The sequence below is a fragment of the Neophocaena asiaeorientalis genome, unplaced genomic scaffold, assembly GCF_003031525.2.
Source record: "Neophocaena asiaeorientalis asiaeorientalis breed wild unplaced genomic scaffold, Neophocaena_asiaeorientalis_V1.1 scaffold848, whole genome shotgun sequence".
NCBI classification, from domain to species: domain Eukaryota; kingdom Metazoa; phylum Chordata; class Mammalia; order Artiodactyla; family Phocoenidae; genus Neophocaena; species Neophocaena asiaeorientalis.
This window is the reverse complement of record NW_020172362.1, coordinates 131,856-156,561: the sequence shown is the minus strand read 5'-3', so window position 1 is coordinate 156,561 and position 24,706 is coordinate 131,856. Positions and strand designations below refer to the sequence as shown.

Sequence of the window (24,706 nt, the reverse complement as noted above, 5' to 3'; positions counted from 1 at the left end):
AAGAGGAGATATTTATGACAAATAGAAATGGGAAAACACCAAGAAGTGTCTATATTTGACTCCCATTCCTTTTGGATAATTTTCAGTGAGTTTTGCTAAAATGTAGATTCCCCGTCTGAGCCAAAGGCCTTGATCCACGTGAAAAAGTGCCTGGACCTGGATGTGGCTGAAAAACGATATTGAACGTGTGATTGTGATTAGATTGGTCACTTAAAGAAATCTCCAATATTCCCTTCACTTCTGAGTCTCGGTATCTATTGATTACTTCATAGGAAGTAAAGGCATATCAAGAGAATTAAACATTTAACTGAATTTTTAAGTTCCATTTAAAAGAACAAATGAAAGCACTCATGGAAAATAGATATGGAAGAAGAATTACGTCTGGGTTTTTGAAAATTGGGTTGCTGGTTCCCTTTCCTTGGAGGCCATGAAATGAAAACATCAGTATTTCCATATAAATGGCTGAGCCAAGTGGTAACTCTCTGCATATGCTTTTGGATCAGTCTACTCTTTTTGGTAAAGTTCTCGTAACTGAATGGAACTTGCCAGAACATGAAATGAAACAAAACAAGAATCCTGTGCAGACTGAATTATAAAGCCATGTTAAGCAAACCTTCCTAAAGAGGGCACAGGCCCCTGGCAATGTGCTCACATCCATCTACAAAGAGCACACACTCTGCACTCAGCGAGTCACACAATGACCTGTAGAGACAAACACAGGTAAACTAGTCTCCATAAATTTTAAGACAAACATCAGAGCGGATAGGATTATTTAGCACTTGATTCATTGCTCAGGAATCTAAGGCAATAAGCCTACTTTAAGATATGAAGTGATTCTATTCTCTATGAGCAGAGATCAATGATAAGCTATTGCGTTTTTCCAATCTATTTTCAAAACCCATTACAAAAATAAATCAGTTTGTTCTCTAATAGTTCTCAAAACAGTTTGATCACTTGTCTTGCGTGATTTTTTTCTTTTTTTAAAGAAAGAGATGTCCCTATATTCTAAAATCTTGCTTTGAATTACATTCAGAAACAGATACAGTCCAGTTCTCCCTGGTGGAAATCATCAGTCTATTTACTCACTCTCTTTTGACCATTAAAAAATCTTTTGAAATGAAAGGCATTGGCAGAGAAAAAAAAAAAAAGTCCATAAAAATAAACTAATGATTGAATTAAGCATTCAGATGAGTTCTTTGCTGGGTTATCTGCAAGCACAAGACTCTACCGTCATGTTTGGATATACCTTAAGTACCACATTCTTATTTTCATCAAAGAATAAGATGCTGAGCGAGGACATCTTTTCTGGCACACAGCAAGGCTCAGGAATCCCAGGAACGACGCCCACAGCTCTCACTATACTCTGGATGGTAGCATGATTTGATGGCTTCAAAGACTGGAAAAGAAAAGGGAGAACACCAATTAGGTGGAACTGCTTTTCCGCTCTCCAGCCCTCATCGCTAAAATGTATATATTATGAATCTGTTTCAACAGCTTACTAAAGCCCTGGCAGCGTTACACATTCAACCCAACCTCCAGTATCACCATCACCAAAACGGTGATTTGTCATTTACTAAGTGCCGGCTCAGTGCCAGGCATGTTCTGTGTAATATTTCTAATCCTTACAACAAAACAGCCATCTCGTACATTTTACAGGTAGAGACATAGACTCAGAAAGCTTAAACGACATGTCTAAAGTCATGTAGACATGTAGAGTGAGGATTTTAATCCAGTTTTTAAAGCAAGAATTGTTTAATTAAAAATGACTTACTCCCCAGAGAATTAATACACCCTAGGTTGTTCTGTATAACAGGTTTGCAACGGAAACAATTTGATCTTGATCCTATGCTAATCATAAAGAACCCTTAGCAAGAACCTATTTAACATAGATATTTTTGCCACTGCTATAGTGAAATTTATACTTTGTTTTAAAAATAACACCAGCGTGCCGAGAGGCATTGATTTATTTAATGATTACCACCAGGATGAATTGATGGTGATTACACAATTGGCCACTGGGGGTCACTGTTGCTCAATGGGTTCAGACTTAAAGGTTGTAGCGTCTTCTAAGTCTGGGGCATATCCTCAGGGAATAATCTAGAGGGTCTGAGGTTATCCCATGGCTGTCAGAAGTTTGACCAAAGAAACCTGGGTAAAAGCTGTTCCCCAGAAATGCCAAATGGGATCATTAACATCCACGGGAGACGTGTGGTTTTATCTAGAGAGTATCATCCAGATCTGCTAAGCATTGAAGACGGGTCACTCTTCCAAGCCCAGAATGCTTAGGTATTGCCAGAGTGGTAAGAACTTCTTCATGAGCGGTGCCACAGTTTTCAACATTAGTTCTCCCCAATGTCTCTTTTAAGCAGATGAAACCAGTTCTGTTTCAAACAAATTTAAAAACAGGAATTTGGTAACTTGCCAGGGATCATGTGTCAATTCAGGTGTGGGATTTAGGCCAAAACTCTGGTTTTCTAATGTCAAGATTTTGAGCCATGTTTCAGAGGCACCTCTGCCCCCAGTGAATTAATTGGTATTCTAATTTTACACACCTAAAACTCCCAGTATGGGAAACTGCAACAAGTTAAAAGGTTAAGAGTGTATACAAGCCAAGGAAGAAGCAAATAATATAGAAAGCTGGCACAGTGTAAAAAAAAATAGGATTGGGGGAGGGGGGCAGAAAAAGGGCAAATCTGATTTGTCTCATCTCATCTTTCAATCTTAAGTGAAAAAAATTATCCATACATTAGACTTCAACATTATTGCTAACAGGCATAAATTATTTTAAAATTAGTCTGATGATGGCCAGCTGCCTTATTTACTCTTTCTTCCTAGAGATTTTAAGTATATGTTAAGAAGAGTAGTTAACTTACAATTAAGTAGCCTTGCAAAGAAAGGTATTCTCTCTCCTTAAGGATAAGAAGTCTATGTTGCTCTATTTTGCATATCATGTGCCCTGTGGCAACAATACTATCTGTGTAACTGACAAACTGCAATCCATATTGTACAACAGGGCTCAATGGCCACTGTTTGCTATTTCATTAGTATTGGTGATTTCTAAAGAAAAATTTTGCAGCTACACTTTTCTCTATTAATTTATTTTTAAGATTCAATCATCCAAACAGCATATGATAATGCCCCAAAGGATTTTTTAAAAACCATAGATTTTATGACAATATTCTGTTATTGTTAATGTTTTACTGACTCCTATACTATTTATTTTTCATATAAAGTAGATCTATTTAAGTAGACGAGGACTTGATCCATAAATCCTGCTGTGCATGGCTGGTCCTCAGTGCCTGAAGCAGAGCAGGCTCTCTAGGCACTGAATTAATACTTGCCAAATGGATGAAATACTTATAAATAATAACATACCCTCCACTGTACCTATTTCTGTGGAAATAATTCCCATCAACAAAAATGAAAGGTTCTGAGCAAATGACCTGGCACAGATATGGAAAATATTCATGGGTGTTCCCCAGGAAAATTCCTGTCTTTTTTTTTTTTTTTTTTAAGCTCTAACTCACAAATGATAGATTCAGGAACTATGAGCTGTCTCTGGTGGGCTCACTGGAATCCAGGTGCAAGCCCTTGATTCCCTGCTGGTGTGTCTTATCAGCAACCTCTCAGTTTTCGAGGGGGTTGTCCCCTTTTTTCTCACTGTGAAGTTCTCTGATCAAGCTGCCATGACCAGGAATAATTATATCATGCACAAAAGATCCATGCGGTCATTTGCTAGTGTGGAGCATTTGCCAGTTTATCATTTTTGCTTGTTTTTGAGCTCCGATTACATTTCTCAGGACCCTCTTTACGTAGCTTAAGAAGCCTAGTGATGACAAATGCAAACCTGTGTTGTTTTTCTCCCCAGTCTCCCTTTTTATTGAAGGTGAAACATGACATTGACATCTGTTTAGGTTCCCTTTTTATTGAAGGTGAAACATGACATTGACATCTGTGTTTTTTTTTTTTTTTTTTTTTTTTTTTTTTTTTGCTTAGGTAACTCGGTACATCAAGATTTAGGATTTTTAGAGTTCATCTTCATGATCAAAGATTGGAACTGGAAACCTCAGGAAATTAATTGAGGGCACATCATTTTGACCTCAGCCATGTGAATTTCTTCTTTATATAGGATGCTTGGTTCAAAGTGTTTAGCTTCCTTGCTCCCTAATTCTGTGTCTTTGCTATTCCCAGCCTTAGCACCATTCCGTGAAAAAAGTCCTTCACTCCTCCAATCCTTGCTGGTTCCCTTGGACCTCTGTCAGCAACAATGGCTCAATCATTTTCCCTCTGAAATCTCTGTTTTCCATCTCTTTTATGGTGGTGAGGGGAGGCAAAAGCATACGGCTTGGCTAAAGCTACATGGGTATTTCTCATCTCATGGCAGAACGCCAGGGGTCTCTCTCCCTGGGAGGACAGATTGGCTGTAGGGGCTAGAAATCAGAAAAATTCAAGCTGCCGTGTCTGTGAATGAAATCTGCAGTGGTCAGGCCCGCACCTGCCAAGCTGTGGATGATGTCCTCGAGTTGAATTTGATTACAAATGCGTTAGCAGGGGAGAGTATGTCATCAGCTCCAAGCCTTCATTCCTGACTCAGGCCATGGGGTTTTGCTCCACACTCTTCCAGCCCACATGGGTGTGATAGCCCAGAAACTATCTAATTGGAATCAGTGAAAGGGCAAAGCCTGGAATTTGGGAAAGGCAGAACACAGCTGTTCTGAATTACAGACAGGTTGTCAACTTTTGCAGACAAAGAACCCGCTCTAGAGAGCAGGCTCTCACTCAGGAGGCCAGAAGGAAGGAGGGCCAGCAGAGGAGTCTGGCCTGGGAGAAATTTTCTCTGGGGCAAAATGTATATCTACAGTCTGAAAGTTCTTGGCACCTCACTTATTCCACATGTGTTTGTACTGATCTGGTCAGAGACCTTGTTTTCCTCTGTTGCTCAGACTATATTTTGATTTAAATAGTTTACTCTGCTTACCATGCTGGACACTGCTGATAACAGCAACACTGATTAGGTACCCCTGATGTCACAGCTTCACACTGCTTCACGCTTCCCATCCTTTAGGTGACTGTACCATTTGAAAGACACAAAGCCTGGAACACTTAAAGGGAATCACTAAAAAGCTTGAAAAGCAGATCCACACAAGGTGATGAGAGACTGAGAACTCCACATCACAGCCAAACTTCTACTCTCAACTTGGCAGAAGGACATCTCCAACTCAGAGAGAAAACACCCTTACCCCTGTCAACTCTCCCTGCAGTTCTGATGCCATCTCACGTTTTGACAACTGTTATCATGAGTTCAGTGCTGCAACCAATGCCCTCCTGATTCGATTACCCTCCAAAGAGGTTATGGACTGTTGGACTGAAGGGAGAATCCAGTTTGAAGCTTTGTGATGTTTAAAAAGGGCTAAGAAACATGTACAAAACTTTTTCTTGTCTTACATCTTTTATTCTTTTGATCCCTTTTCCTAAGTGGTTTTTCTTCAGTCCCCTACATTTGATTTTCTATTCTCCTCAGTCCATTGGCCATTAATACAACAATAATAATAGACAATGGCCGCGAATAATCATGTCAATGGCAAAAATTTGTTGAGTGCCTACTAAGCACCAGGTGCTCTATGATCTCATTTTCCCACTGTTTTCATTATGTAGATACTACGATATTTTTATTTACTGTGGTACCTCTTTCAAAGATGAGAAACTTAACATACAGAAAGTTTGAGTAACTCCTCCCCAGCCAAAAAAAAAAACACAAAAAAACACAAAGCTGGTAAGAGGTGGAACCAAGTTTTAAGGCAAAAGGATTTGACGACTCAAAGTACGATGTGTGGACCAGTAGTATCAGCAACATCTAGGGGCTTGTGAGATATGCAGAATGTTAGGCTCGACCCTCAGAACCACTGGATCAGAACCTACAGATTAACAAGATCCTGAGGCAAATTGCAGGCATCTTAAGGTTAAGAAACCCAGCTATGGTTGAGCATGCACATTTAATCATTCTGTTGCACTACCACACTTCTTTCCTTAAACCTATCTCTTCTATTCTTAACTTAACCCTCATAAGTTTTTAAATTATTATTCTTTAGATCACTGAGAGCCGCGATGAAGATCTATGGAAGCAAGGTTTTTGAACAGGAAAAGCAAGAGGAGCCGACAGGAAATGGGAGAGGCAAACTGGGGTAATGTGGAGACCAGGCCAGGTAAGCCAACTGACTAAGTATCTCCACATTATCATGGCTCCCTGGGTCTTAAAATCTGGAGTCAAGAAGAAAGAGGGAAACTCCTTCCCCAGGCTACCTAGAAAAACCACAGTTTATGAGAGTGAGAGGGATTATTTGGAAGACTCAGAGACCCACTTAAAATCAGTCATCCCAGGTTTAGAGACAGTTTGAATCCATTTCTGCCTCTCAATGCCACAAAGCAAGCCACACTGTAAAATAAAGATTCATCACTGCCTATTATATTCGGCATCTTTGTTGTGTGTTTTAAACGCTATCCCAGTTTGACCAAGTTTCGTTTGATCAGTAGAATGTCCTTTATAAATATTTAGACAAGATAAGGCAGTTTATGTCATTATAAACGTATAAAATGCTTACTTTGTGTTTGTGTTGACAAAACATGGAATTCACAAGGTCTAGAAAATGTAGAAAACGCATCCTCCTGAGACATTGTAACAGGAAAATGGGATTTCAGTCAAGGTCCTGGCCCTGAGGCTGACCTGGTCTTGTTCAGTCGGCCCTTTGCTTTATGGGTGTGTTGCCCTTAGCATCAATGATCAGAGGCCTGTAACATGAACAAGCTGCTTTAAAGATCTGTAAGCAGAAGTTGGTCACTTTTTGAGGCAAAGGGTTTTTTTCCTCCATCAACATACAATAGCAGAAGTTGATTCACTTCAAGTTTTGCAACAAACAAACAAACAAACAAAAACAAAACAAAACAAAAAAACCACTCTTATTCTTCTTCTGAATTCTATTTCTAGGAACACTTTTCATTGTATAATCCAAATTGTTACAAGCTAAGAATGAAAGTGCAGCAATAAGCTTAATGGAAGGCAAAGGGGTACAAATATGTTTTATTAACTCTAAATTCAAAGAGAACAGTCGCTTGGACTTGCTGTGCAAGATGGAGGTGGGGTTGGGAAGGCTTCTGAGAATACATCTGTCAGGATTCTGAGTACTGATAAGATGAAGTTCAGTCCACTGATTTTGGAAGAGGCACAGGTAAGCTCTGACTGGTTGAAATGGGTCTTAGAAGTCTACAAAGTCATTGTTCCCTATTCTGACTCCTGTTCTGATATTTATCAGAGAAGCAAATGATATAAGCATCTGGTGGATTTCATGAGGTAAGTTTTCCTAGCCCAACCCTGGTCCTAAGCCCCATGATGACAATTCATCGCACAAGAGACTATCAAAAAATGTTCTGAATCAGGGCATCAGTCCAATTAGTCCTTCCTTTTGCTCTCATGACATTCACTCATTCCCTGAATACCCCCTCAAAGCTCAGCCTTCTACCATTTGGGGCTTGCTTGTTGTGGACCGGCACAGATTCACATGCGACCAGGTAGCTGAATATGCACTGCGTTTGGGAACAATGCAAAAAACATGTTTTACACATACATTTTTTTCTCATATCTTTCTTCATGCCAATATTGACTTCATATTACTTTAACAGCCATTAAAGAAAAAACAAGCATAACCATGTTACCTATTACACTTTAGAATGCAAGAATAAAGGTCCAGATGGATTTTGTAAATGGAAACACACACTCAACTTGTGCCTTTCTACTCTGTGGAAATAGGAAGGACAGGACAAAGAACAATGGCTACCTTTGGCATGGGGAACTGGCATGCTCCGGAGCAATAATAGGCATCGAAGGACTTGGGGGAGATAATCCATTCACTCCAGCCAATATCTGCAAAGTCCACTTTAAGGTACCGCCTGGCACAATTGCGAGGTTCAATCCATTGCTTTCTTCTTGCCTTCTTCAGGGTCTGTTCATCAAACTGGAGCATCTGGCTCTTCTGGTGAGGTCCCTTTCTCTGTTTCTTTTTGTTCTTACTCTTTTCAGGGGGCTGAGTCTGAAGAGTCTTGTAAGGTTTTTTCTCCTCCCATACCCCATCCTCCTTATACTGATATTCTGCCCCAGGAAGCTCATTGTTCTGCAGAGGCAGCAGGACCCCAGCAGAGCGCTTCCTCCTCCGTTCAGTAGAAAGGGCAGCCCTGATATGGCTATCCAGTTTGGGCACAGCTCCAGTGGGGAAATTCCGGTGCCCTTGCAAGCTTGATATCACACTCTCGGGCTCAGAAATCGCAATATCATTGGCATACACCAAGATATAAGGCTCAGGAAAGGGCGTTATCTTCTTTGGCAGCTGGTGGCCTTTGGAAGTAATGTTAAATCCTATGAGGAGCTCCTCATTTTCCTTGGCTTTCCTCAAAAGTTGAGTGATGTCTTTAGACAGCCAGGAAACAAAATCTCGATGAAGTTTTGCTCCATCTACTGAAAGATGACCCAGGAGTTGACTTTGGTTTCCGGTGGATTTGAGGATCCACGTAGAGAGCTCAATGTGAATGTGTTTCCTTTGGGAATGATGTGAGCATCCTTGGGACACAGGACAACTCAGGCTGATATTTATTAGCTCTCCAGTATAGAAATACAGTGTGGCAGATAAAATGTTTTCGGACTTGGTTAGAGAAGTCAGGTTAAAAATATGCAGTTTCTCATTTTCAAGCGTTCCTAGGAAGAAAAAAAAAAGAAAGAAAGTAAACAGGAGCAAACGTGACCCCTACCTCACATCATATACAAAAATTAACTCAAAATGAACGAATGACCTAAATATAAGCACTAAAATCATAAAATTCTTAGAAGAAAACATAAGGGTAAAATTTTCATGGCTTTGGATTTGACAGTGGATCTTTATATATGACACCCAAAGTGCAAGTAAGAAAAGAAAATAACATATAAATCAAAAAAGTAGATAAATCCATAAAATAGATAAACTGGACTTCATCAAAACTTAAAATTATGTGCATCAAAAGACATTATCGGGCTTCCCTGGTGGCGCAGTTGAGAGTCCGCCTGCCAATGCAGGGGACACGGGTTCGTGCCCTGGTCCAGAAAGATCCCACATGCCGCGGAGCGGCTGGGCCCGTGAGCCATGGCCCCTGAGCCTGCGCATCTGGAGCCTGTGCTCCGCAACGGGAGAGGCCACAGCAGTGAGAGGCCCACGTACCACAAAAAAAAAAGAAAAAAATAAAGACATTATCAAGAAAGTCTATACAACCTACAGAATGGAGAAAATATTTTCAAATCATATATATGATAAAATCTAGGACCCAAAATATAAAAATAGCCCTTACAACTCAAAACAAAAAGACAAACAAACCAATAAAAAATGAGCAAAGGAACCAAATAGACATTTCTCCAAAGAAGATATACAAATAGCCAACAAGCACATGAAGAGATACTCAACATCATTAGTCATCAGAAAAATGTAAATCAAAACCAAAATGAGGTACCATTTGACATATACTAGACTGGCTATAATAAGAAAAACAAGATAACAAGTGTTAGTGAGGATGTGGAGAAATTGGAACACTTTTACATTGCTGGCTATAATGTAAAATAGTTCAGCTGCTGTGGAAAACAGTTTGACAATTCCTCAAAGTTAAACATAGAAATGTCACATGACCCTGCAACTCTACCCCAGGTATAAACCCAGAAGAATTGAAAACAGGTGTTCAAACAAGTACACGTACATGCACGTTTATAGCAGCACTACTCTTCACAATAGCCAAAAGGTAGAAACAATTCAATGTCCATCAATGGGTAAATGGATAAATAAATGTTGTATAGTCATATAATGGAACATTATTCAGCCATAAAAAGGAACGAGGGACTGATAATACTACAATGTGGATGAACCCTGAGAACATTGTGCTAAATGAAAGAAGTCAGTCACAAAATGTCCCATGTTGTATGATTCCATTTACGTGAAATATCCAGAACAGGTAAATCCATAGAGACAGAATGCAGACCAGGGGCTGAATGTGGAGAAACTGCTTAATGGGTAGGGGGTTTTACTCTGGGATTATAGAAATATTTTGGAACTAGATAAACCTGGTGGTTGCATAACACTGTGAAGGTACCAAATGCCCCTGAGTTGTTCACTTAAAAATAGCTATACTTAAATTATGTAATTTTCACCACAATTAAACAAAAGGAGTAATTTTATAAACTGGATGAAGATTAAGGCATGGGTCAGCCATTTTAAATAATTTTCTCTTTCCTTTACTGAAACACACTTGTAAACATAGTGGTATGAGAGCTGAGCGTTCTGGCTTTTAATTATGAGACTGCCAAGAACTATTCCTATAATTTTGGCACAGTGTCATGATAGCATCTTATCTGAAGCAGCGTCTAGCTTACTGGTTACAAGCATTGGTGGAAGTAAATTCACTTTGATTCAAATCCTGGCTCAGCCACTTATTAACTATGTAACTATGTAACTCAGCCACTTATTAACTACGTAACTAGTGTTCTCATTCATTAAATGGAATAATACTCCTGTCATCAGAATTAAATGAGATGTGTGTAAGTCAATTCATAAAGGGTCCAGTAAGTGTTTCTTAAGTATAAATTATTATTGTCGTTCGTACTGGTGTTAACCATAATACAGGGATTACCCCTTCTTCTATCTTCCTCACAAAGTTAAGGGTGCAGGATGAGGGTGGGTATGCAAGACCATATAGCTCCATCTTCAGATAACATCTGAAAAATGAGTCACACAGTCAAAAGTGTCATGAAGAATTAGTGCTGTTGTGGAGCTTGTCTAAAGTTTATGTAATTACATGAATATAAGAGTTGAATTGCTTCTGTAGAGTGCGACAGAATTATCGAAACTGGGCAATTTGTATTTCCAAGTCTTCAGATGCAGAAATGAGAGAGAGTAACAGAATGGGCGATTGATTAGTAAGGGCAGAAATTGGTTCCTGTTCTTGAGATCATCTAATGAGCTAATGGTAAGGCTGAGCTTAGGCTCAAGAATCCTCTGTCCTGGGATCGGTCACCAGAGCCTGGGCCCTCCTCCATACACTTGTTTCATATACATATTTGTTTCAGAAACATACACACAATCGTGAAATTATGCTCTTGATCAAAAACATATTTTAGTAAAAACAAAACATTTTTATAAAGATCTGGAAACTTAAAATGAGTTCATTGAGTCCCCATTTATAAGGGAAGTGCAGTGGGAAACATATTTTACTCATTTCTAACATTGTGTGAGGGAAAAGGAGTAAACTGCCATTTGTGAATGTTTGTATAATCCATGACACCAGGATAATATTTTACAGACCTTTATAACAAAGCCATGGCATCAGACTTGTTCAGACACTAGCTTTAATTCATACTTTTAATTCATACATTCAAAGAGCGTGTACTTTTACCCAGATGGAAGTTTTAAATGGAAGGAAAGAGAAGTCACTCTGTTCTAGGTATGTGGCAATCAGATGGTTGCCAAAGGAACACACTGGCAGGGAAGAAATGAACTCCGAGGGATGTGGGTGATGGTGTCTTATTGGGGAAACCAATCCTACTCCTTTTGCCTACATTTTGCTTCAAAATATTTCCTTCTTTCGCACATGTTTCCAGACACCTTGTGCCCTGCTGTTAACCAGCCTTCACCTTGTGTCTAATCTTCAGTATCGTCTCATAAATGTCACAGAACTCGCCATACAGCCTCTTCTGATGGCTTTAATTTTAATTCAGTGCCTTCGTTTGAAGTCAAAGCCCTTATGGCCCTGCCTCAGCTCCACCACACCCAATAGCTGTACTCAGGCAAATTACCTAAACTCTTCAAGTCTCAGTTTGCTCACCTGTAAAATGAACCCAATAGCATTAACGGCAGAGTTGTTGTGAGAATTAATTGAAAGAATGCAGGTAATGCACTTAGCCCTTAGGAAAAAAACTCAATGAGTGTTAGTTAACTAGACCTGCAATGTCCACTATGATAGCAACTAGTCACTTAAGTTTGAACTGAGATGTGCCGTAAGTGTAAAATACACACTGTATTTCGAAGCCTCAGTATAAAATATCACATTAATATATTTTATATTGATTACGTGTTGAAATCATAATATTTGGATACACTGGGTTAAATGTTGTGATACTGTGATTTATAATAGGAAATACATATTTGGTCTTAGTCTCCGTTTCTGGTCTAGAACTCCAAAAACTCTAGGAATTTCCTAAGTGATGAGAGCCGTGAGGTGTCCTTTGTTATGTTAATGAGGTGACTTTTGGAAGTCACCTAAGAATGAGGTCTGGCTGCCTGGGAACCAACCCTGTGATTGGGGGTTTGCATTTTCAGCTCTAATCCCCACCTCTGGGGTGGGGAGAGGGGCTGAGGGTTGAATTAATCACCAATGGCCAATGATTTAATCAGCCATGCCTACATAAGGAAGCTGTAACAGGGAAGAGCCAACAGTGACTACATACTGGATCTGTTTCTTTTACTTTAACCTTTGCTTTCTGCTGCTTTTGTTCACCAAAAGGATACTGTCTATACATAATGGCCTGCCTCGGGGAACCCTGCCCCTCTGCCTGAATGTTAAACCAAAGTGCCTTTGTTCAGGGAAGCATCCGGACCCTGTCCACCTGAGGATGGCTGCAAGAAAGAAGAAATTAACACACCCCCTCCCCGAGGCTGGCCATTCCAGGGAATATTTCCAAAACTTATGGGCTTTTTACTTCACTTCCTTATCTCCTCCCCCTCTCTGTGCTATAAAAGAAACAGGCATCCAAACCCTGATAAGATAGTTTTTCAGAGACACTAGTCTGCCATTTTCTTGGCTTTCCAATCCAATTATTTTGTCCTGTCCTGTGGTGAGCAGAGCGAACTTGGACTTGGTAACAAAGCCTCCATAAAAATTTTAAAAAACAAGGTTTGGAGAGCTTCTGGGTTGGTGAACAAAATGGAGATTGGGGAGAGTGGAGTGCCTAGAGAGGGCATGGAATCACCAAGCCCTTTCCCCTACCTTGCCCTCTGCATCTCTTTTATCTGGCTGTTCCTGAGTTATATCTTTTTATACTAAACTGGTAATCTAGTGAGTAAATGGGTTTCCTGAGTTCTGTGAGCCACTCTAGCAAATTAACCAAACCCAAGGAGGAGATTGTGGGAAACTCCAATCTGTAGCTAGTTTGGTCAGAAGCACAGGAAACAACCTGGGTTTGGGACTGGCATCTGAAGTGGAGGACAGTCTTGCGGGACTGAGCCCTTTACCAAGGGAATTTGATGCTGTCTTCAGGTAGATGGTGGCAGAATTCAGTTGAATTATCAGACCCCTTGCTGGTTTTCAAGAATTGCTTGTTGGTGTGGGTGCAGAACATTTAAAATGTAATATATTATTGAAATTAATTTCTCCTTTCGCTTCTCATATTTTTTAATGCGGCTACTAAAAGTTTTAAATTACATATGTGGCTCACATCTGTGGTTCAAAGTAAATTTCTCTTGGACAGTAGAATGACCACCATTTTTGTGGTCATATAGTCCAAAAGGAAAGAAAAAAGGCATTGTTTTTCAAAGACGGTGAAGAATTAGGAATTTGCTAAACATGAACATGCAGACCAAAACGTAAGTTGAGCAAAAGATTATTTTCTTGGAATGCAACACACCTTCCTTTATTAAGGACATTATATTAAGATAATTTTGGTGAATACGTTTAAATTTTCCCTCCAGCTGTAGCTAATCAGTTCAATCTGCAATCAAAAGTCAAAGACCAACAAACTGCTCTAAAATAGAGTTAAATGGGCAGTTGAGCAACAGTGCTTTATGGCAAGGCAATTATACACATAGCTTCAATTGTGTTATTTGTGTATTACACATATACAACCAGTACAACCAACAAAGAACAGGAACTAAAGCAAAACAAATGTTTTACTTTAACAAATATGAATTGAACACCTATTAGGTGCTGGACCCTTGGCTGGGTCCGCTGCCCAATGGCCACCGCTGTCCACACCAGTACAAGGGGAAAAGATCAATATGCAGGTAGCTATGCCGTGATGATGCTACTTTCCGTCAAAGGTGTTAACTATGCTTTTGGAGCACAAAGGAGGGAGCAATGAACTTTCCCCATGTATGGGGAAGAGGGACATATGGGGAAGATGCAACCTTTAACCAGACTTTTAAGAATGAGGAGAGAAAGGCAAATATCATATGATATCGCTTACATTTGGAATCTAAAAAAAAAAAAATAAACCGATATAAATGGGCTTATATACAAAATAGCAATGGACCCACAGACATAGAAAACAAACTTATGGTTACCAAAGGGAAAGGTGGGGAGGGATAAATTAGGAGGTTGGGATTAACAGATACACACTACTATATATAAAATAGATAACCAACAAGGAGCTACTGCACAGGAAACTACACTCAATATTTTGCAATAACCTATAAGGTAAAAGAATCTGGAAAAGAATATATATATGTGTACAACTGAATCACTTTGCTGTATACCTGAGACTAACATGGCATTGTAAATCAACTATACTTCAGTTAAAAAAAAAATGAGAGGAAAAGGGAGTGTTGGGGAGGAGATAAAAGCAGCACATTCTAGTCACAAGCAGTGTTGGACATATGCAAGATTTTGCATAAGCAATATTTCCAATATTTAATGGGAACTCATAAAAATATCCCATATTAACGTAGTTATTCGAAGTCCTTACAGACACCTAAACTGCCGAAATTCAGAAAAGAAATGGCCAATTCACATTTAGCTCCTAACTAAAGGTGTTGTATGATAAGTAGCACTCGATGCCTTTGCTATTTCCACCCAGATGAGGAGATGCATTACCTCTGCCTGTCCTAGATCTCCCTCCTCCCCATGTCTTTTAAAACAATGAGCTAGAAGTCTCAACAGTTCCACAAAACATTCCTTGAACCCATACTTTATTTTTGCCTTCCCTGACTTTTCATTTCATTTCCATGCAAGTCAATGCTCTTTTCCCTAAAACAAGTCAACAAGTACTTAGTCTTTATAAATGGACAAAAAAAGTAGTGAGAGAGCTGCATGGAGTCGAGTAGATGAGTGCAGTAGAGTATATAAGATAAGATAAATACCTCCCTGCAAGTTGAAATATGTGGTAATAATATCTATTCAATTACTCTCATGCTTTTTTAGATTTTATATTAATTTATCTTTTCAAAAAAGTATCTTCTCGTATACTTAACAACAGGAGTTTTGCAGTAGCCTTCTCTCTCTTCCCCATGAGTAGCAGACTTATCTGTGAAGAAGATATCTATGTTGAAATATCAGTGAATGGAAAATACTTTCGTGTTCACTTTTTCTATTCTTCTGAAATATTCCGATACTTACCTATTTGGAATCGATGAATCCGGAAACGGAGGTATACTTTCTGGTTAATAAGAACAAACATATAATAATAATATTAAAAAGCAATGGCAGATGTTATCAGGTTACAAAACAATAGTTTATGTGTTTTTAGGCTGTTGGTAGTCTTCAGGTATTAGAGAACGTAACTGTGCCATGCCAATCCGATTCTATCTAGAGTTGCATGCTTAATTCTGGGTGCTCTTATTTTAACTAGTTTATTGATATAAAAGAGAGCAACTAGGAAAGTAACCAAGATGTTTGTCTTAAAGTTATTTCTTACAAATTTGAGTTAAATACAGAATACCTGCTCTGGAAGAAGAAAAAAAAAAAGGTTAATCGGTGACGTGAGAATTGTTTGCACATATTTGAGCGCCTGCAGAGAGATCAGGGTTTCTCTTGTCAGTGTCAAAGATGAGAATTAAGTCTAAAGGTGATAGCTGAATGGAACCAGAATCAAGGTCAACGTAATGACTTTCTAAGTGTCTAGCCTGAGGGTGAGACCCCTGTGGGACCAGGCAGACAGAAGAGAGGTGGTCATAATTCAAGACTACTACAGGAGGATCTCTTTACGGTAGGGAAGGTGTGAAAAGTGAACTAGATAACCTCTCAGATCCCTTGCAAGGAACTACGATAGGCTATATTTCCAGCTCTTCCTAAGGAAATGTTTTTAATGCCAAAATGTAACTACCAATAGGTGGTGCTGTTTTCTTACTGTTTGCTGGCACTAGCACAAGCTTGGATTTTTCCTTGCTGAGAATACGTCTACTGTGGTCGTTAGGATGTGCCATTGGCATGATAATCTTATTCTGAATTTTCTAGAGTCATAATACCTGTGAATTGGAAAGGGGTTTAGAAGTCAGGTGAGTTTCAGAACAAGCCATACTTTCCTTTGCACATCTGTTAGGACTTTGCGGCTGCGGCCACTTCTCCCTGAAATGCTTTTACCCAACGTAGTTCTCCTTGATTATTATCCAGATTCGATTTTTAAGGCAAAGCAGAGGCAAGCTTGTCACGACAACCCACTCCTTCGGTTCAGACCCCTCTTCTATTACTATTTTCATTATATTGTTATTCCTTCCTAAGACCATAAATTCTGTAAAGACAAGGCTCTGTAGTAATTACATCAGACTCTTCAGTCCCGAGCGTGGGGCTTAACTCTTAAGCGGTGCTCAATAAATGCTTCTTTTGTGAATAAACAGATTTAGTCCAACCTATTCATTGTAGAAATGTAAAAATGAAGGACCATAAATGCAGCCAGCTGGTGAGCATTGATCTTGGAGAGGAACCCAGGTCTTGTACTACCTATATGGACTTTTTTAGGAGCTTGGTTATTAGATAAAGGTAGAAGATCTATTTATGTTTTCATCTGAAAAGAAAGCACCTGCACCTCATGAAACCAAGAGCTCAGTAAGGAAACTGTGACTTGGGACCAGCTGTACTATTGCGACAGTTCAATTCCTCTCAGGGAGCAGCTGAGGCAGTGCCCAGGGAGTGGTGAGTGGAAGGTCACCTTCGTGCTGGCCCACACAGAACGTTTTCAAAGGGAAACAGAATATACAATGGAAAGCTTTCTATGTAAAGTCTGATTTTAAAACAAATAGACTAAATGAAATCTTGATGATTTGTTAAATCCCCAGGAAGCAGGGAAAACATTTTAGTCATACAGAAAATATGTAACTAAGAACAACTTTTTTTTTTCCACCTCTTTCTCCAAACAAAGCACAGCTGCTAGAAATGCAGGGGTGCCTAGGACAGGGCCATATACGCCCACGGTCACTGGCTGAATATTTGCTGTAGATTATGGAGTCAAGGCTGCAGTTCCTCTATGCCACCTTCGATTTCTGGGCAAAGGTGAGATGGAGAGATTCTAAGTAGAACACAAGTCAGAATGTGTTTTTTCTTGCAGTGTTCCAGTCAAATAACTGACTTTTATGGGATCTCAAAACAACCGTTCTCTATGTCCAAAGTAAAACATGGCCAAAGATGGTATAATGTATGTTTTTCTAGAACAGCAAAATGTTCACTAATCCGTTTATCTGCTCTTAGCCTCCACCCAAGGGCATTCCTAGACTGTGAGCTCTCGGAGGGTAGACCCATGTCCGGATAAAGTTTTGAACTCCTAGTTCTTTGCACAGTCTGGAGCATTGATATCCTGAAAAATACCTGTCAAATTTGTTGAATGAGCAATGGTATAAACTTACCAGATTCTAAAGTGTTTCCCACTTCACACTAAAGTGAAAAGGCTTTCAAGTGAAAAAACTTTCAAGTCAACAAAAGGCCTTCTTGGGGATAAGTACTGTTGGAGTTTCAGTTCATCAGAAAAGAAGCATTACAAGAACAGTGGTATATAAAATAGAATAGTTTTGCCATTCAACGTATATTTTGTAAAGTGCCTCATGGAAAATTCTTTCATGGCAATCTTATTTTTAAAGGATCCTTTGCCTGGCAAATAGTTTTTCTACTATTTTTTCTTATCTAGTCCTCTGAACACCTAATTCAGGTCAACTGAAATATTTACTGAGTGCCTACTGTGTGGCAAACTATGCCAGGCCTTCAGAATACAAGCATGAAATGAGATATGCCCTTTGCCCTCCAGAGACTTGGCCCCTGCCCCATCATCCTCTTTCTAGCAATCCTATCAGGCCCCAAACTCTCTGCAGCTGAGAAAGAAGGGTAAGATGTCTTTATCAACTTACTTTTGAACTCCTCCCCAGGGTAAAACTGTCATAAAGACATTAATATACCTTCCAAAGTGAAAGAAAGTTACCCTTACATAAGTTAATAAACCATTTGTCTGGGGGAAAGGCCCACTAAAAGGACCAGATGAGACCAGAACTAGAAAGTCAATCAATCCTAGATTTCAGACGCTGGTTATAAAATACTCAAAACTCCAGAGACGTGAGATTAGAACAGAGTGTCTCAAACATGCATCAGAATCACCTTGATGGCCTGTGAAAGCAGAGATTTCTGTGCCCCAAGCTCAGAGTACGATTCAGATGGTTTGGGTGGGCTGGAGAATTTCTAACAACTCCCGGGTGACGTTGCTGCTGCCAATCCAGGGACCATACTTTGAGAAAAACTAACTTCAAGAAATCACTATAAAAAGGTGCAACTCTGCTGCATGCAGCCACCAAGGTTAGGACAGAAACGGTAATTTCTCGAATGTAGGTTTGGCATAGCATAGATTGTATTACAAGAGGACTACTACCGCTTCATATTTACGTTGCTACCCAGATATATCCTTTGTGCTACAAACAATTGCAATTATTAATGTTTTACGTAGGTTTAAGGTTTTGTGGGAAGCTAGAGAGAAACAGTATCTCCAAATATTAAGAATACCTCATTTATATAGGGCTTCCAAACTTTTAATGCATTTTCACACTCAATTTTATTCAATTAAGTTGCACCATCTTTCTGTGAGACTAGCACAGTAGGTGTGACTTAAGCCATTTGATAGATGTCAAAACTAGGCCTAGCAATATTAGATAACTTTATTAATTAGCAATTCAGCCAAGAGTAGCATTTAGATCTCTTAATGCTTAGCCTCAGGAAATAGAAAAACTGAAACTCTAGGAATTTATTCTCTTCTCGAAAACCATTTATCTTAACCCATGCCTAAGTGCAGCAACTATACTCAACTCAAACAGTCTTTAGATTAATACCATGCAATTAAATTAAAATTTTCTTTGAAGGAAAAGCAAAGAAAATCATGTTGGGCCTCAATAGTTTTAATTGTAAAATCAGAGGACTGGGCAAAGAAGCTTTCATTTCTAAAGCTATTGGATGCAATTATTTTATAAAAGGAATATTTAACACTATAATATTTAATAGGAATATTTAATATTTACTCAATAAAGGAAGAACGTACTGAAGTTGGTAATACAGTAGGATCAGTTTGTCCAAACACTTTTATTTACAGTGTGCTCAAATAAAATCAAGGCACTGCATTTACTGTGGTTCTATTGCCAAGAAACGATGGGTCGTAAAGGAAGGTAGATCATTGAAGGAGTCAATAAAACCCCATGTTCAATTGGCTTTATGACTTACATGCCAATGTTTCAGATGAAAAAAGAGACATTCGTGCCTTTGATAATATCATCCCTGAAAATATTCTAGGACACAGCCACTACTAACATATGAATAGACTAGCAATGTTATGGATTTTTAAATATATTCCATAGATGAGGGCTCTTTGGTCATCCTGTCTTGGTTTACTATGGTCCAAAGTAGATATTATCCTGGTATACTTGTGTCACTTGATTAATACTATGCCAGTGTTTCTATTACAAAATTCTATTTTCATGTGTTCGTAACATAATCCTAAAAATTCACTCTGAATTGAAACTTGGCGTAGGAAAGTTCAAATAGAGACTCTTTGTGATGCCAAACTTCTTTCCACCATACCACTGAAATAAAGTTATTAAGATACTGATTACTAAGGTATACACATTGGATATATGAGAAAACCATTAAAATTTTAGGAGAAAAGTTCTGACGTAGGAGCACAAAAATCCTGAATAGCAAATACAAAGTATATGCAAAGTTGCTCAATAATTTTCGCTAGACTTTTTGATAGGTATGAGCTTTATTATATCTAATAAATACAGCAAACAAATTGGGATTATATAAGAGATTTGATAGGTGTCTATAACCAAGGATTAATTGTGGTAAAACATTAAAGAAGTGATGTGCATGACCTCTAGTGAATTTTTCCACAAATAAAGTAGCTTTTCTTTTAAAAGAATAATACCAGATTAGATGTAAAATAATAAATATTAATTCTATAGAAGAAAACAATGAAGGAGAATTCATAGGGAAACAGGCAAAATCAAATTTAATGACAGAAACTCTAAAATTACATTCATAGAAGTTTAAGATATTTAATCAGGAAGATGGTAGAGTCGACCCTTGGTATTCGCAGGGAACTGGTTGCAGGACCCCTGCAGATACCAAAATCCGCAGATGTTTAAGTCCCTTATATAAGATGGCATACATATTATCTGCATATAACCTACCACATCCTCCCGTACACTTTAAACCATCTCTAGAGTATTTATAATTCAACAAAATCAAGTTTTGCCTTTGGGAAATTTCTGAAATTTTTCCCCTCAAATATTTTCAATCTGTAGTTGGATCCTTGGTAACCACGGATGTGGAGGGCCAACTGTACAATGCCAACTGGACTCAAGTCCAAAAACTAACAATGTAAGTAAACATCCTGAATAAACAAATGAGAAACGAGACAGTTTTCAGTCATAATATTCACTTTGAATTTTGCATATCTTCTTTCTTGAGAAATTAGGAAGGCTCTGAACCAATGTTTACCCAAATAGATATCTTAGAACCATAATTCTCTAAAATGCTCTCTTGGGGAGAAAGTGATCCACTCTTAAGAGGGTCCACTAGCATTTAAAGGACCTGAAAGGTCCCAAAGCAAACTGATCATTTTTCCCAAACTTATTTGACCAGGGAATGCAATTTTATGTAACACCTGTTAACATCTTTTAAAGACCCTCTTTTAAAAATTTTTCTCCTAGAAAATAAGATGATTAGAAATCATAGGTTTTGAGATGAGCTCAGTATGTTTGAAAAACTGTCTGGCAAATACATCATGATGCCCATTTCTTCTTCCATTTAAGTAAGGGGTTGGACTTGCTTTCTTTAAAGCCTCTTCCAAATACAAAATTGTATAATCCCAAAATGCTTAAGAGCAGGTTCGACATCCACATCTTTATTTAATTTTTAGAAAAATCTGAACTGGGTCAATCAAGTGCTTATACATTTCCACTGCTTAGATAAAATGTCTGTAACCCTTTTAATATACTCTTAATTATGTATGTATTTTTAATGTACAAATATTCCCCTAGTGAATTATCTGCTTAGGCGATGTTTTTCATTGACCCTCGTGGTCTCTTGGTCTCTCTCTCTGAGTATGTCTAACTATACTAAAAAGCTAAATTTAAATTATTTTCTATGTAATAATACATTCTCTTTCTCTTTTCCATTAGCATAGATAATCAAGAATTCATGGTTTTATGGATTTTTAAATGTCAGAGATTGTAAAGCTGTCTTGCCTATTACAGTAAAAACTTCATTAAGGGCTATCATGTATTCAAAGTAGTGTGTAATTCAAAGCAGCTGCACAGCCAGCTCCCCCTCTCCAGATGTACTATTGTTCTTGGAATAAAAACATCAGATAATCTAAGTACTCTTTAATTTCAAGCCTAGTTTCTAGGTGCCAGGAATTTCAAGGTAACTGTGTTTTAATAAAGTTATTACATCCCCTTGCCATCAAATCCATCAAAAACGATGCTTTCCCACTGGCCCATGCATTTTACAGGACTGGCTCCTATTGGAATGATTGTTTAGCCCTTAATTATATCTTTCCTAAAGCCTTATATTTTAGACTTGCACTTCAGAAACAGGTCACTTTATAATTCTTCATTTTTAAAGACTTTGGTTACAGTAGGAAAGACTCTCCCCTTTCTCACTGAAGGAAAATATTCGCTTTTGGGTCTGACTTTCCTCAATTTTCTTTTCTTTTTGTCTCTGAAGTCTGCGTGATTTTTTTTTTTTAAGGTGACATAAATCCACTGAAATGCAACCATTTTTGTAGTTACATGTCATAAATTAAAATAATGATAGTTTCCTAATAAGAACATCTGTGCTTTAATTGCTTTCTCTAAAGAGGTTAAATTTATGATTAAGAAAAATAAGATTAAGTGACTATGGAAATGATGAGAAACTAATGAACACAAAGTATGTATCTTAAAGGACCAAGCCAGGAGAAAACCTCATGTAAAATACTCTTTTTTTATTACATAGAAGCCAAGGACAATTTAAACTAAGATTAAAATAAAAGCTGATTTCATATCCCTCTTGTCTTCCTTTAAGACGGTGTGTTTTTCTAAAGCCGAACTTCTCTGTCATCAATAATTTTGTAAATTACCTTTTACAAAGGGAAAGATAAAACGTATCTTTATGTAAACCCTTGCACATCACAAAAAGACTTATGAGTTCTCCAAACTTACGGTTTTGGCACACCAACTGCACACCATTGAGGGAGGAGAAAAGGGTTAGCAGAAAGTGTATTTAGGATGAATGCCACCCACCATCAAGTAATGGTTTAAGTAGAAAGTAATCAGAGGGAGACCACAGAAGCTAAATTTCAACCAAAGATATTCTAGGTTTAGAACAATAAATAATTTTAATCAGGTATGTTCCAAGGAGCAAATAGGGCTCTAAGGCTATAACTCAGCCTGAATAAGCACTGGGAAAGTCTGCCAGAACAGCAGCCACTCCATAGATACAGCACACACCTGACCTTCCATTAAAATCTGTAACATCCTTGGTACGGAGAAGCCCATACATTGTGAAACTTAAACACTACGGACTAGAAAACATATCTAATTTATTAATGCAGACAGCATCTTTCGCCTGCATCAGAATGTATGTCACAAGCTGAAGGATGTTACAGAAATGCTGTTATGGATAGAGGAGAGAGACACACACGAAAGCCTTAGCACCTTCCTGGAGCCCTGCCTTATTAAAGCCAGAACTGCCTCATAATAAGGTCCTTCTAGTGTGTTAGTAACTAAACACTCTTGGAAGGGGTCCAAGGCGAACAGTCTCTCCAGAAGTCTCCAATGTAGTAACAGGACACTTCAGCTTCCACAAAAACCAGTGTCTACATTTGATGAATAAGTCATTAAGACAGTCTCTAGGATGTTAAAGGAATTACTTTTCTTATCAGGGCACGCAGCCTTGTATATATGCTTCAAGCTGCAATTCATCATTTCAAGGGAACTTCTGGCCTCTGTATCAGAGTTTATCATTTGATGGTATAAGACTACAGAGAGGCTGATAAGGGACACTCTGAAATTATAATGCATGGAGTGAGTGGGACCCAAAAAGTAAAGGGGGCTGAGTTATTCAAATCCTTATCCATCTCCCACTCATGGTTCCCTCAGTCTAAAACAAACATACAAAAACACTATACAATAGTTGTGAATGAGACAAACTCACATGCTACCTCCAAACCTCGTGATTCATACTAAAATGAAATTTGCCGATACCAAAAATTCTATTCACCTTTTGGGTACCTCAGCTACTCCCTAGGAATAGTACCAAGAAAATGAATATCGAGATAAGAAGGATTCCAGTATCTTCATTATTGCCAACTGCCTTGCCCACCCAACACTACTTCTTCATTGAGCTCTGCCCTTGGAGTTGCACTAAAGTAAACAGGGCATTCACTGGTGTGGTCAGCTGTCAGGACAGCCTTCTCAAGTGGCTGACACAGTGTGGATGAACCAGAGCAGGTTTCTGTTTCCGTAGCAAAGGCCAACTCCTTATAGATCGTGCTCGTGGTTTTAAGAAGAAAGTGAAATCTGGTTCAGCTCAGACTATAGCTGAAGACTTCTGCATTAGAAAGCATAATTCACGTTTATTGTAAATGTCATCATGCCTATGAGCTCTAGAGTATATTTACAGTGTCAACCTAGGGCTTTCCTTGATGGATGCTTTTGTGTTCCTCTTTTCCAGGAGTCCTACATATCAAAGCTTTGGGAGATTTCTTTCTAGTGATTCTGACAGAATTGATAGAGCATGAGGCACGGCCTCCTTACTTGAAGTTCTTGGCTATTTTTCAACGGTTCACTGAAGACAGGTCCCTTTATCATGAATGTAGTGAACAAAAAAGCCTGGTGCATCCTCAAAGCACATAAACCGAGTTAGTGTCCAGGAAACTTTCCCTCAAGCTGTTAGCACAAGGGAAGCAGGCTGTTAGCATAAGTTATTCGCTTCACCGCAGGGGCCAGGAGAAACCTTGTTAAGCCATGAATTTCAGTCCGCAGTGATCTGTGTGTTGAAAAACGGGATGAGCAGATTTTCATCGGCGGATTCCAAGAGGTGTTTACATCCACAGCTGCTCCCCTCCCTTCCAGCTCCTCCCAGGGTGGGTGGTACAGCCCCTATTTGCCCAGATGGGTTTTAAATAATCGAAACACCCAAGCACCTGGTTTAGTTTGTGTGTTTGCCACCAAGGGACTATCAAGTAGAAAGTGTCAAATATAGTAACACAGAGGACGCGAGTTAAGAGGAGGTGCAAGGTCTGGAGAAGCGACTGTCTAAAAGCCCAAGGGAAGGCATCTAGTTCAGGTGTGACTTTTCTCTCTGGTGCCCCCGGGGTTGGCATAAAATGACATCTGCCTCTAGGTAAACATGGCTAAAGCCCAGTCCAAGGGAATTTCCGCTGACCGACTTAAGAAACATCAGCACAAGGTACCCCAGAGAAGCTCCAGAC

General features: G+C 38.8%; 1 protein-coding gene across 1 annotated transcript in view; it reads right to left on the bottom strand.

Annotated features, from left to right (window-relative positions):
• Positions 1 to 1,131: 1,131 nt before the first annotated feature.
• The window catches only part of BMP3 (bone morphogenetic protein 3), a 24,818-nt gene continuing 1,243 nt past the window's right edge, over positions 1,132 to 24,706 (bottom strand). Inside the window, exons 2-3 of the mRNA XM_024767057.1 lie at positions 7,830 to 8,740; positions 1,132 to 1,396 (exon numbers count right to left, since the gene is read on the bottom strand). Coding sequence (XP_024622825.1) covers positions 1,205 to 1,396; positions 7,830 to 8,740 — 1,103 coding nt within the window. The 3' untranslated portion in view covers positions 1,132 to 1,204. The remainder of the gene's footprint in view (positions 1,397 to 7,829; positions 8,741 to 24,706) is intronic.